Source organism: Exophiala viscosa (assembly GCF_022695815.1).
Source record: "Exophiala viscosa unplaced genomic scaffold EDD37scaffold_1, whole genome shotgun sequence".
Taxonomy (NCBI): Eukaryota; Fungi; Ascomycota; class Eurotiomycetes; order Chaetothyriales; family Herpotrichiellaceae; genus Exophiala; species Exophiala viscosa.
Window position 1 is genome coordinate 3,106,197 of NW_026944353.1, and position 12,193 is coordinate 3,118,389.

The 12,193-nt window shown below is 50.6% G+C and overlaps 5 protein-coding genes across 5 annotated transcripts; 2 read left to right on the top strand and 3 right to left on the bottom strand.

Moving 5' to 3' along the window:
• Nucleotides 1-1,334: 1,334 nt before the first annotated feature.
• On the bottom strand, nt 1,335-3,082 carry EDD37DRAFT_59453 (uncharacterized protein). The gene has a single exon (XM_062814557.1). The coding sequence runs from the start codon at nt 2,632-2,634 to the stop codon at nt 1,363-1,365; it is 1,272 nt and encodes a 423-aa protein (XP_062675460.1). The 5' UTR covers nt 2,635-3,082; the 3' UTR covers nt 1,335-1,362.
• Nucleotides 3,083-3,250: 168 nt separating this feature from the next.
• Nucleotides 3,251-5,435, bottom strand: EDD37DRAFT_59309 (cyclohexanone 1,2-monooxygenase-like protein). Its single transcript, XM_062814541.1, has 5 exons — nt 5,192-5,435; nt 4,352-5,128; nt 4,084-4,293; nt 3,779-4,029; nt 3,251-3,707 (listed from the first exon to the last, which is right to left on the bottom strand). Exons 1-5 carry the CDS (start codon nt 5,330-5,332, stop codon nt 3,377-3,379), a joined length of 1,710 nt encoding a protein of 569 aa, XP_062675461.1. The 5' UTR covers nt 5,333-5,435; the 3' UTR covers nt 3,251-3,376.
• A 1,512-nt stretch (nt 5,436-6,947) lies between these two features.
• EDD37DRAFT_59503 (GMC oxidoreductase-domain-containing protein) lies at nt 6,948-9,292 on the top strand. The gene is made up of 4 exons (XM_062814566.1): nt 6,948-7,133; nt 7,186-7,529; nt 7,586-8,397; nt 8,448-9,292. Exons 1-4 carry the CDS (start codon nt 7,073-7,075, stop codon nt 9,061-9,063), a joined length of 1,833 nt encoding a protein of 610 aa, XP_062675462.1. The 5' UTR covers nt 6,948-7,072; the 3' UTR covers nt 9,064-9,292.
• Nucleotides 9,293-9,603: 311 nt separating this feature from the next.
• Nucleotides 9,604-10,275, top strand: EDD37DRAFT_690202 (uncharacterized protein; the record flags this gene model as incomplete). Its single annotated transcript, XM_062819993.1, has 1 exon — nt 9,604-10,275. One exon carries the CDS (start codon nt 9,604-9,606, stop codon nt 10,273-10,275), a length of 672 nt encoding a protein of 223 aa, XP_062675463.1.
• A 135-nt stretch (nt 10,276-10,410) lies between these two features.
• On the bottom strand, nt 10,411-12,042 carry EDD37DRAFT_690203 (uncharacterized protein; the record flags this gene model as incomplete). The annotated part of the gene is made up of 2 exons (XM_062819994.1): nt 10,730-12,042; nt 10,411-10,655 (listed from the first exon to the last, which is right to left on the bottom strand). The coding sequence occupies exons 1-2, from the start codon at nt 11,724-11,726 to the stop codon at nt 10,411-10,413; spliced, it is 1,242 nt and encodes a 413-aa protein (XP_062675464.1). The 5' UTR covers nt 11,727-12,042.
• Nucleotides 12,043-12,193: the final 151 nt, after the last annotated feature.

Consider the following 12,193-nt stretch of genomic DNA (forward strand, 5'->3'; position numbering starts at 1 on the left):
TGGTTCGATAGTCGTTGGTACAGAAAGGGAAGATGTATAGAAGACCTAAGTCGAAATGTCTCAGGAGTTTGGCCCGGTTCGATGATTGAGGTAACGTACGACGTACGGCAAGCACGCAGTGGGCAGGATGCAAGAACGTGACCTGAGCGGGCACATAAGTTAGATGGATCAAATGTCGAAGCGAACGAACCAGAGGGACCCACGGTGAGCTCCCAGGTTCAATCAGGACACCTTCAAGTCGTGCATGGACGTCTCCGCCGCGTAATTGACGAGGGTTCTGGGAAGACGGCACAGTGGAGTAACGTATGTGCAGACTGCGCCTGCGACGAGTGTGTCTCGCGTATTGGTGTTTTAGGAAGGTCGTCAGGAATGGTACGAAGGGTCGCGGATCAACAAAAGAAAGGAAGAGGATGGAATGGTTGTCAACAAGAGAAAAGCGTGACAGTGATCGAAGTTGCCAGTGATCGAAGTTGCCAGTGAATTCAGTCTGTTTCACCGTCATCATTTTGGTTGGGTCCGTGGTCGGAATTGGTTGTGTTGTTTCACCCTTGACGAGACTTTCCACGGCGCTCCCTTCACTGCCATAACTTATAACCTTACCTAGGAAGGTACTGTGGTAAATGGAGAGCGTAAGAATGCGCCTGGCGGGGTGCCCTAAACACTAACGTTATGGGCGTTCATCCATCCTCTGATCGGCTATAGAAATCTGAAATTTGACCAGCATTCAATCTCCCCTCCACCTCCGCATCTCGCGTATATGATGTTTCACCCCTAGGATCCAATGAGATGTCCTTGAGCCGAACCGCAAAGTAGATTTCTCATTCCAAAAAATAAGCGGTGCCTGCATAGGACCTTGCATTGCCATCCGGATGATCGTCAGCGTCACCCATGGGCATCAAACCACCTGCGAATAGTTCACCATTTGACCCTGATAGGCACCAGGTATCGCCAGCAAGAACGTATCACAGACTACACCGCCTATAAGCGAAATGCAGGTATTGCTTATAGCGACTCTGGTTGATTCGCACAACTTTCTGTACAAGCTATTCGGTGCAAACCATCTCCCTTGACCGCCTGCATCACATGGTCTGTATACAACAGCTTTGCCGGTCGATCACTTCAACAAAACCAAGCTTATCAAACCAAAAAGAAAAAACTCCAAACTCATCGCTGTCGCACCAGCCAGAACTCCTTGCCAGAATAGAACCCAAATATGTGCCGGCAGCAAAAACTCATTGTCGCAAAGCATCGAACGCTCACTCTAGTACCAAAGCCAAGTCAAAAGCTGAGGACGTGAATTCGTGAAAAGTCGTCAAGAAGAAAAAGATCGGGTCGTGCTTGAAAAAAGGGTGGCATGTCTCTTCAGCACATTGTCTGATTTGGAGTTGGAGGAACGACATAGTGAAACTGCTGGAATTGCCATGAATCTCGTCTCTTGGGCATGAACAGATCACCTGCAATCGACGTCCGTGGATGTAGTGGTGATGGCATGCTAATTGGGTCCGAGTGATGTTTCATGCGTGAGGCGCCGGCTGTGCTGATGCTGTTTTCGCGTTGATAAGGTATGTCATCCTCCACCTCTATGCTCTCCACACTTCCTGCATCACTCATAAAGAAATCTTGTTCGTCAACTTGTTGGGTAGATCGAGTCATCGACATCGACATCTTAAGTTGAGGGCGCTTCTCCGGTGTGCCAATGACACATAGAGGCCGTCGCATTTCTGTCTCTGCTCCTGGCCTCTTCTTCCCTGCCATGACCGCTGCACTTGGAGCTGGCAGCAACATCCAAGCCACCTCTTCCCGTGTAGCAGGTAGTTGTGACACTATTGGAGGATGCATGTCGTTGACCTCCGGATGTCTTGCTCGACTATAGTCATATCGATCGGTCTCATTCGTAGCAGCACGTTTCCTCTGATAGGAGGGTTCTGGGACTTCGACACCTTCATGATATGGTCCTGAGGTTGCTCGATTCCACATCCTAGTCACTTTCTCGCCGAAGCCCGTTAGAATCTCATCTTCACGGTCATATCTTTTCCAATTCCACTTCTCCGGATGTAGAGTCGACCTTAAGGAGTCTTTGATGTTCTCCATTGCATTCGACAATGACCGCTCTGCTGCTCGCGGCCTGACTGGGGCGGTGGTAGGTTTATCATGGTTTGAAGAATGGGTTTCGGATGTGGCAGAGTCCGTATTACTGGATGAAGAGGTTGTTGTTGCTGGCGAAGGAGGTATTACTTGCGTAGAGCGTCCCGGAGAAGCTGCAAGATGGGTTGGTAGTTGTGTTGTTTCAGGAGATATCGGCACCCCACCCAATTCTTGTGGCTCTTTTGAAGTCTTCTTTCGCAGAGTCTCTAGCAACTTATCGCTTTTCCAGCCTTTGGGTGGTCCAGGACCCAGCATCATCTCTTCGGCCCATGTCTCATTTGTCTGAAAGGGGCCGGGTTGTCTTATAATGCCTGGTTGGGTTGTGACAATTTCTGCTTGCGCGGCTTGTACTGCCCTGGCCTCTTGCCTCCTCTTCCGCTTGTGTTGATATTCGAGACATGGTGTGCAGGCAACGTAGTAGAATATGGCGGACTGGACGCCTCGGAGGAACCAATGGCCAGGCTCTGCCCTGTATGGAGGGGGAGCCATCCGAATGTTTCGATTGTGCTTGATGTTGGGATGCGACGAGATCGCAGACTCGGAGGAAAGGCTTGACAAGCGATTGTCACCTCAGGCTGTGAGAAAGATGAACAGAGTCGAAAGAGAGGAAGATTCCTCTGCGCATGTGTGCCGTCGATCCTTGTCGAGCCATTGGTACTGGCGGCGTCCGCATCCACTGATCCGTTCGATCGGGCAGGCAGTAAGGACACTCGGGCGAAGCTGCGCCCGACTCGCAAGCAGGAGTGAGAGCACGATGGATGTAAGAATAAACAGCAATCACGATGTTCTATATCAGGAGAAAAGCAAGGACCTGGGGAGATGCAACGACGGTGACGAGGTGGTGCAGAGGTGAAGTCCCTGCCAAGGCCCGTTTGACATTGGATAGGAGAGGGGTTGTACAAGACTTCTTCGTACGCAGCCGAAGCAGCATTGAACGTGCATTCCCGCTATCAGCCAAATCGGTCATCATTTGCAAATAAGCAGTGACTACGGTGCGGCGTGCTGGTATCTGAGATCTTGACTATTCTAGCATTCTGCACTTTCCATACCACGCCTTCACCGCCACGATCACGGATAGGGTCCAAAGAAAGACAGGACGCCCAATGATACGATATTGTTTCCCTCCACACCTTCAGCCGTCGATGAGGGCGGCATCACCAGACAGAAGCATGTGCAGACGTTTCAAGCTGTTCTTGCGCACAACGGAACACTCGCACAGGACCACCGATGATCATGACAAGGTAAATCCTTCAAAGCCATCCCTCCTGACCTGTTCAAGGGTCTTCTTATACCTCGGGATGCCACCAGCATAGTTCAAATGCTCACGAGGCTTTCCCGGAATATTCGCTCCGTTATACCATGAATCCACCTTTCCTCGAGGTGTATCACTGATAAGTTCGAAGACGAGTGCCCTCCAGTCTTCCTCTGCTTTTCTGTCCGCATCGATCTTCTTCTTGCCTTTCTCTCGCAGGTCGCTCAAAACATCAGCAATCCAGTCGCCCTGTATCTCGATACACGACGGACCGTTTGAGAATGCAGTGGGTGCTTGAGGACCATATGTACTAAGAGAATATCAGTATATGTGCTCCTGAGGGGCGACCGTTGAAGTCACGGCAGACAGTGACGAACTTACAAGAAGAAATTGGGAAATTTGGCCGTTGTTATGCCCATGTACGTCCAAGTTCCTTGGGCCCATTTGTCGGACAGTATCTCGCCACCCACGCCGGTGATCTTCATGTCCTTCAGACCGCCCGTGATGGAGTCGAAGCCAGTCGCCAGCGCGATAATATCAAGCTTGTGGTAAGTGCCATCCTCTTGGATGATTCCGTCCTCAACGAATCTTTTGATGGGATTGTTCCGAACATCAACCACGTCGACATTGGGCTTGTGAAGGTCAGTACCGCCATCGGGAAAATATATATGATGTGCAGGACATACCTTGTTAAAGTGATCATAGAAGTCCTGCTCGAGGGACAGACGTTTGCCACCAAAGAGATGAGGACGTTCCGTAGGCGCGAGAAGTTCCGCTTTTCTTGGGTCCTTGACGCGGTCCCTCACACGGTCTCGCCAGAAACTGTAAGCTTCTTGATTTGCAGTGTTCTCGCGAGTCATATCGTAGTAGTTGTTCATCAGAAAGCGGAAACCTCCCTGCATTGCAACATTTAGCAAGGAGTCCAGCATACCGTGAAAGGTACGATAGGCTTACCATCTTCCAGAGCGTCCAGTAAAACTCTTCTCTTTCTTTGGCATCGTGGTCATACGTCAAGTTGTCCCGCCATTGGTAAAGGAAGCCATTGTAATAGTTGTTCCGATCCGCAAATCTCTCGGCAAGAGTATCTCGAATTTTCTCCTGCTCGTCTTTGGTCATGTAGACCTGGTTCATGGCGCATGCAAAGTTCGGAGTGCGTTGCCACATTTCAAGATGTCCATCCTCGCCAATCTCTTTGCACCACTCCTGGGTAATTTGAACACCAGTGGCACCTGTGCCGATGACTGCAACCCTTTGTCCTCTGACATCGACGCCTTCCTTAGGCCAGAAGCTGGAATGGTGTATCACGCCCTTGTAGTTGTCCAAGCCTTCCCAATCCGGGAAATATCGTTTCGCTGCAAACCCCGTGCAGGCTGTCCAGAACTTGGTTGTGAAAATCTGGCCTGTCTCGGTCTTGATCGTCCACAGGCACGTTGTGTCGTCCCATTCTGCTGCAACGACTTTCGTGTTGAAAACGCAGTCTTTTTTGACGTGAAGAACACGGTCGATATGTTCGAAGTACTCGCGCAGTTCTGCATGGTCGGGATAGTGCGATGACCATGTCCAATCACGATAGACTTCAGGTATCGAGAGAGCATAGACTGGATATTGACTATCCACTCTGGCACCAGGATATCGATTCCAGTACCAAATACCACCCAAGTCTGAACCAGCCTCAACAATCTTGGCCTTGAACCCCCGTTTCCTCAATTGATGCAGCAGGTATACGCCGGCCTGTGGTCAGAAAATGTTATCAGCATATCTTCGATCCGATGGGCAGCGCAAAGGACGACTTACAAATCCGGCTCCCACAATCACCATATCAAGTGCGTCACTCTCATTGCCATGGCCATTGATAACGGTATCCTGTTCACTAGGACCACTATGTCCATTCTGATAAAACGGCGTCACATTGCTGATATCTTTCTTAAGAGGCATCGCAAGCGTCGATGATGTTGCGAGAAAGTCCTAATGAGCAGAAGAGAGAGGTATTACAGTGTCAATCAAAAGTTGGCAGGCAAGCCACATGGGCACTATAATTGATGCAATGATAGATGTTAGTTCATGGTAAACCTCTGATCCGAGCGATAAAATGGTCCAAGGTGAAATAGATCGATATACCTGATAAGAGAATGCGGGGATACACTATGGTAACGAAGCCGCATTACCGAGGCTGGGATTTGGTGAGCATCCAATCATACGGGACTCACATCTCCGTTCGGACATCAACCTCCACATGAGAAACTCTTGGTGTATGTAGACAGTGTTGTGCGGAGATCTTGAAAGGATGTATTTCAAGTTCATCGGACGTGATAGATTTGCTCCCGTAGCCTTATATGAGCGGATGCCTAGTACGCCGGGCGCTTTCAACGACGTAGATGCCCTCTTTATCGAGCTCGGCACTGTCATAGTCCATATCTTTGAAAAGAGGTTGCAGCGACACCCTGAGGATATTGGACACGTTGAGGTTGTTTCGGAAGCAAGCATCGTGTTCACCTACAGGTGATGCCCTTATCTGGAGACCTGGCACTCGACTCCCACTAGGCATCGCCAGGAGTCCGAGTAAGTCACCCAGCATTCCTCATGTCTGACCTCTTGAAAAGTCGGAGACTCCCTCGGTTATGGCTTGACTTTGGGGTAGTGGCGTGCATACTCGGACTGCCGTGGCAGCTCGATTTGGTAGCATGGTAGCGACGAAAACTTGGCTGGTTGGTGTGGGCGAAAATGAGACGAAGATGAGGAAGATGTCTTAGGCTGCAGGTCAAAGGCATCTCGAGCGGACAAAGGTGCCATGTTGGTGAAGTGAGGGGTTAGGATCTAGCCAATCAGTCCTATACACGTGACTTGAGCTTAGTCATGAACTCAAAATATGCATCAGCTGCAAATAGACATCTGTCAACAAGACATCGACTTCTATCAAATACCTCCCGTCATGTGAATACAAAAGGAATATTCGCAGGTCTTCATTCCAGGCGGTGTTGCTTGAGATACTATGTGTACCAATCCAACTTATACATGGATATTCTCCTGGACTCTCAAGACTATGGTACAACGACATACGTCACTTCTCCGCGTCCGCTTACATCCCTGATTTAACCAGCCTCAATCGGTGATAGCATTCACCTATGATCGCCCGCTAAGGCTGACGAGAAGAGGGGTTTCGTATCAACGCGGAGCACTGTGGAGAGTTGTATGGAGAGGGATTGATGAGAAGTCGTCGCAAACCTATCATTGCTTTTCGCTTCGCCATCTCGAACACCTTGCGGTTCCGAGGACTCCTTACCAACTACGCGGGGTCAGCAATGAATTGCAACTTCCTCTCCGCAGCTAAGCGATCCGGTCTCCTGGTTGGTGTTGATGAGTTGCGAGACTTGGTTGTCATTGGCCTTTTCGGCTGTACGCTTCTCGAAAGTGTCGTTTCGAGATAGACTGGACTGCGTCTTCTGACCTGCGGACACCGATCCGACAGACACCGGTTTGGACAAAGGTAGGATGGACTGGGAAATGCCACTCTTGGCCTGATCCCCTCGCCAGGTCCTTAAGTGCTCTCGAAGGACAACTCCTCCCTGTTCTGTGTTGCCTCCATCTCTTTCAGCTTAATCCAGACACTACTTCCCACACCTTCCCCTTCTTTATACACTTGAACGCTCACATAGTGAACTTTGATCCAACCTCAAGATGCCCATCCATACACAACTTCCAGAAGACTTCAATGACGTGGATGTGGTCGTAGTCGGAGGTAATTCAATGGAGCACACATGTCACGTCTGCTTACTCACAAATCATCTCAGGAGGCACGACGGGATGTACAGTCTCTGCACGATTGGCGGAAGCTGATCCCAAGCTACGCATTCTAGTCATCGAGCAGGGTATGAACAATCACAATCGGCCCGAGGTCGTTCACCCTGCGCTGTTTCCCTCGAACATTCTCACCGATAGCAAGACGGCATTGTTCTGGAAGGGAAACAAGTCGGAGAAATTGGCGAACCGCGAGCCGATCGTACCCTCCGGAGGCATATTGGGTGGTGGCTCATCCATCAACTGGATGGTGTACACTCGAGCCCAAAGAGATGATCTCGATTCCTGGAAGACACCCGGATGGTCCGCCAATGACTTGTATCCATTTTTGAAGAAGGTACAGGATTTCCATGTCTCGGTGCAGTCTTGCTTGGTGACTGACCATTTTGATAGTTTGAAACATATCACGGCCAGGGCGAAAAGGAACACCACGGCCACGATGGGCCCATCCATGTGTCCAGCGGCACATTCCGTGCTAAAGCAGCTGAGAATGATTTCATTGAGGCTGCCGCTAAAATGGGCTATAACGAGCTGAAGGACCTTCAGAACCTTGACACAAACAACGGAACAGAACGCTGGCTACGCTACGTCAGTCCGGACGGGAAACGCCAGGATGCTGCCCATAGATACCTCCACCCTAAACTGGAGAGTGGTGACTATCCCAATTTACATGTCCTCGTGCAGAACCAGGTTGTCCGTGTCTTGTTCAACGAAGAGAAGCGAGCCGTTGGGGTGGAGTACCAGGCCAATCCCATGTTTGAGACGGCCAGCCAATCTACCCGTCGTACGATGCATGCCTCGAAGATGGTTGTACTCTCATCAGGTGCCAATGCAACACCACTTATTCTGGAACGATCTGGAGTTGGCGACCTGGAATATGTCAAGCGAACTGGAGCCGAACTTGTGGAGAACTTGCCTGGTGTCGGCAATGACTACCAAGATCACCACTTAACCTTGTATGCTTACCGTACCAGCCTTTCACCACGAGAGACCATCAACTCCTTTGCGGATGGCCGCTTCAACGTTCAAGAGATGATCAAGAAGAATGATGAGCTGTTGGGTTGGAATTCTATGGATGCCTCAGGCAAGTTCCGTCCGACCGAGGCTGAGGTTGAAGCACTTGGACCGGACTTCAAGGAAGCCTGGGATCGTGACTTCAAGAACGCTCCCAACAGGCCTTTGATGATTATTGCCATGTATCTGAGGTGAGTACCGTCCAGAGCCCGTCGTCAACTGCTATGCTTACGAATTTCAGTTTCTTTGGTGATCACTCGACACTGCCAGGCGACGCCGAGTACGTCTCGATGGCCAACTGGACCGCGTACCCCTATTCGCGCGGCCACATTCACGCCACCGGTCCTGAGCTGACTGACCCTATTGACTTTGACGTCGGCTACCTCAAGGACGTCAATGGAGTCGACGTGAAGAAGCATATCTGGGCCTACAAAACTCAACGCGAGATGTTCCGCCACATGGGCATTTACCGTGGTGAGCTGGCCTCAAGCCATCCAAAATTCCCACCTGGATCTAAAGCCGCCGTCGTCGAGAAGGCAGATGGCCCTGTTCCGGACGACACCAAGCGCATCGAGTACACTGCCGAGGACGACAAAGCTATCGAACAGCATGTCCGTGAGACCGTTTCCACAACATGGCATTCACTCGGCACTGCAAAGATGGCGCCCAGGGATCAGAAAGGTGTCGTCGATGCGTCGCTGAGCGTGTATGGGCTGAAAGGGCTCAAGATTGCCGATCTGAGCATCGTGCCTGAAAACGTCGGTGCCAACACCAACAATACAGCTTTCTTGGTCGGCGAGAAGGCTGCGGATATCTTCATCAAAGAGTTGGGACTCCGTGGTAAGTCGAAGTGGTAGTCTTTCATCAGGGTAACTAATGGCTATATAGGAGCAGGATTGACAAATGGGTCAACAAATGGGGCGACAAACGGGGTAACGAACGGCATTACTAACGGATTGACAAATGCTGTTAAACAAATCGCCGCAGCCCTGAACTGATGTATTGAAACCATTTCTCAGCAGAACTTTTCGACAACCACCAACAAAAGCCCTCGACTCAACTCAGCTCAGGAAGGCCTGGAATAATTTCCATTGTTGGCAGATAACAAAGAGTGCTTCAATTCCTTTGTGCAAAGGTTTCGCTGCACAATTCTTTCAGCGTTGTGTTTTTCTTTGTTGTGGTACATTTGATTGTTAGGGAGAAGTTTGTACTGCCTCGTCTTGCTAATTGTCAAGACTGTCCAGTTAGCAATATCTTTGCATTGTACACTTGGCTTCGGTTTCCAGCGTCGAGACACAAGCAAATTGTGGACGTCTATTTCGGTTCACGCTCACAAAGTTCATTCATCACATCACCCTTTACAATTGAATCTCCTCTGTCTCGCCAGCTTGCCCACAATGGAGCCTATCTCACCACTTGCTCTGTCACCCATTGCGGAAGACTCACAACACCCATACCAGCGTCTTCCTGCCAAGGATAGTTCTGACTCCCCAGATTCTTCTCTTAGTTGCGGAACTTGTCTCACGCCAATTGCGGAGGAAATGGACGATGTCGGCGATGCAATGAACCATGTTCAAGAGAGTCTCTCGGGTATGTCCTTGCACCCCACAATAGTGGTTACTGATGCGAACGATGAATCCACGCCAAAGCCAAAGTCAGCCAGCGGTAGTCGTGTCACTACCAATGAGTCGAATCCAGATCTGACTGACAGCGTGCTTCTGCTCACTGACCAGTTGCTGACAGTCACCAAGTCACTCTACAGTCTGGCTGATGATCGTTTTGCAAAAGTTGAGTTTGACATTCCCCGAACTTTTTGCACGCAGATTCAAGACATCCCAAACGTTCGAGACGGAGCAACAGGTAGCAAGACATCAAAGGACAACATACCACATTTGAGGAATCAAGTCATCCTGGCTCGGAACCGTCTGGAGTTGTCAATGTCACAGGTGGTCTTGGCTGAGAACCGACTGAAGTTGGCACAGTCGACCATGGCTCTTGCTGCAGACCGGGTCACATTCGCAGAGGAACGACTCGAACAGGCGAAAGAGAAGACTCGTGACGGTAACTGAGGTGAGTATATGCGTGTTCATGAGTAGTGGTGCGAATGAGGTGCGTCGTACACCACTGGTTGGAAAGCGCAGGTAAGCAGCACATACAAGTAAGAGATTTCATATACTTCATTATTTCTTTAGAGTAGTCGGCCATCAGTAGCGATAACATAACAACGCCTGCTCATCATCACTCTTACTTGCTCCCTCCGTGTCCATGACCTGCCGGACCTCAATCTCTTCTGCCCACCCTCCCATCGTGATCTTATCAGTCAATTTCGCCGACTCAATCGAATGACGGGCCTCATGACCACTGTACTCCATCACGCGCTCCGCTTTCCGTTGCTGCCAAATATACCACAGCCGGTCAAGCTGTGTGTGGTGCAGATAGAACAGCGGATCTACAAAATCAGTCTCGTTAGCCACACATGCACTGTATATCCCAGCAATGTCATGGGGCAGCGTCGGTACTTACCATAAGGCGCGGTAAACGTCTCGAAATCACCCGCAACTCCAAATGGAATCGCATCATGCACTCTGCCTTCCAGCGTCTTGACAAAGTCCTCGTAGCCCTCAATATCCAAAACCTCCCCAATGCTTTCTGCCGTCACCGTACTACCATCGATAGTCCCAAGATTGCCTTCGTCATCCCGAAATCCTCGCGAAAGACAATGCGGCAGGAACTTGACATCGTAGAACTGTCCCCAGACTCCCACGCCGTCGGGTCCGGCTCCGAAAGGACCATTCGTCACACACCGACCACTCCGTCCCAGAGTAACTGGCAGATCCGGGTCTCCATCTCCGCCAAACCCAGTCTCCGGATCAAAGACAGGCGATTTGGTCAAGTCAGCGGCATCGAGCGTCCAGTCCCAGTACACCAGGCCACCAGTGAACCCGCACTTCTCGCGCAGAGCAGTCTCGTACAGGTGCAGAAAGTACCGATGCCAAGGGAGGAACGGCGCAGAATTGTGCGTGCGGTAGCCGATGTGGGCGTGGATGAAAGGGAAGTCGGTGTACAAGGTCGAATTTGCTGTCAAGGTATGAGGAGGTTGGAGCTGGGACGGTTGCTGTAAAAGGCATTGCACGGCTCGAATGTATTCGTGCTTCTCTGGAATTTCGAGCGTTCGCCACTCGCGACGGAGGGTACAATGAGAAGAGTTTGAGTTTGATGACGGAGCCGAGCTGGACGGGTTGTCAGTCGACGGCGACGATGGCTCCGTCGCAGTGTTCTCGGTCGATGTTTGCGAGCGGTCCTTGTGCGACGTAATGAAGATGCCAAAGCCGATCAGGAACAATACGATAAGAGCGAATCCAATGAACCCGGTAAAGGTGGTAACCAGGCCTTTTCGCTTCGTCTTTGGTGCTGAGTATTGCCCGTCGTCGAGGTCGAATGAAATGTTGTCGTCCTCGAGATCATCGGTCTTGACGGGTTGATAGGACTTGTTCGACCCAGACTTGCTGAACGGCCACATCTTGCCGGAGTCAAGGCCTTGATGGCACGAGCGTGGGTGTCTCTAGGACATCATTCTCACCGTTGAATCAGGCATTCTTAACAGCTTCACTCGGAAGACGTCAATAGTTGTATCGCACGTGCGTGCCCGGCCGAGGAAGACCAGCCAAAACACCTTCTCATCAAGCTGTGCTAGATCTGGACCTTCATGGCAAGCTTTCGGTCAAGCTTCAATCCGGAAATGTACTTCGATGTGGTGGGGTGTCCCTGGCGCATGCAAGCTTCAACCTTACCGGAGCGGCAGACCAACGTTGGTAATGGCGTCCAATCGAAAGAGCAATCTGCACCACGCCGATAAGGCCAAATGCGGCCATTGCATATCTGCGCATGTGGAGTAGACTTACGCGAGAAACTGAATCTTCGATTTCAAATGCAATAGCGATCAGCAGTTTGTTGTCGAGTCGATGGACACCGGTTACTTGATTAGCG

Coding starts and splice junctions, on each gene's coding strand:
- EDD37DRAFT_59453 (XM_062814557.1), bottom strand. CDS start 2,634: ATGGCTCCCCCTCCATACAGGGCAGAGCCTGGCCATTGGTTCCTCCGA.
- EDD37DRAFT_59309 (XM_062814541.1), bottom strand. CDS start 5,332: ATGCCTCTTAAGAAAGATATCAGCAATGTGACGCCGTTTTATCAGAAT. Junction 4,294..4,351: donor ACTGGACGCTCTGGAAGATG/GTAAGCCTATCG, acceptor GTTGCAATGCAG/GGAGGTTTCCGCTTTCTGAT. Junction 4,030..4,083: donor TCTATGATCACTTTAACAAG/GTATGTCCTGCA, acceptor GACCTTCACAAG/CCCAATGTCGACGTGGTTGA.
- EDD37DRAFT_59503 (XM_062814566.1), top strand. CDS start 7,073: ATGCCCATCCATACACAACTTCCAGAAGACTTCAATGACGTGGATGTG. Junction 7,530..7,585: donor TGTATCCATTTTTGAAGAAG/GTACAGGATTTC, acceptor CCATTTTGATAG/TTTGAAACATATCACGGCCA. Junction 8,398..8,447: donor ATTATTGCCATGTATCTGAG/GTGAGTACCGTC, acceptor TACGAATTTCAG/TTTCTTTGGTGATCACTCGA.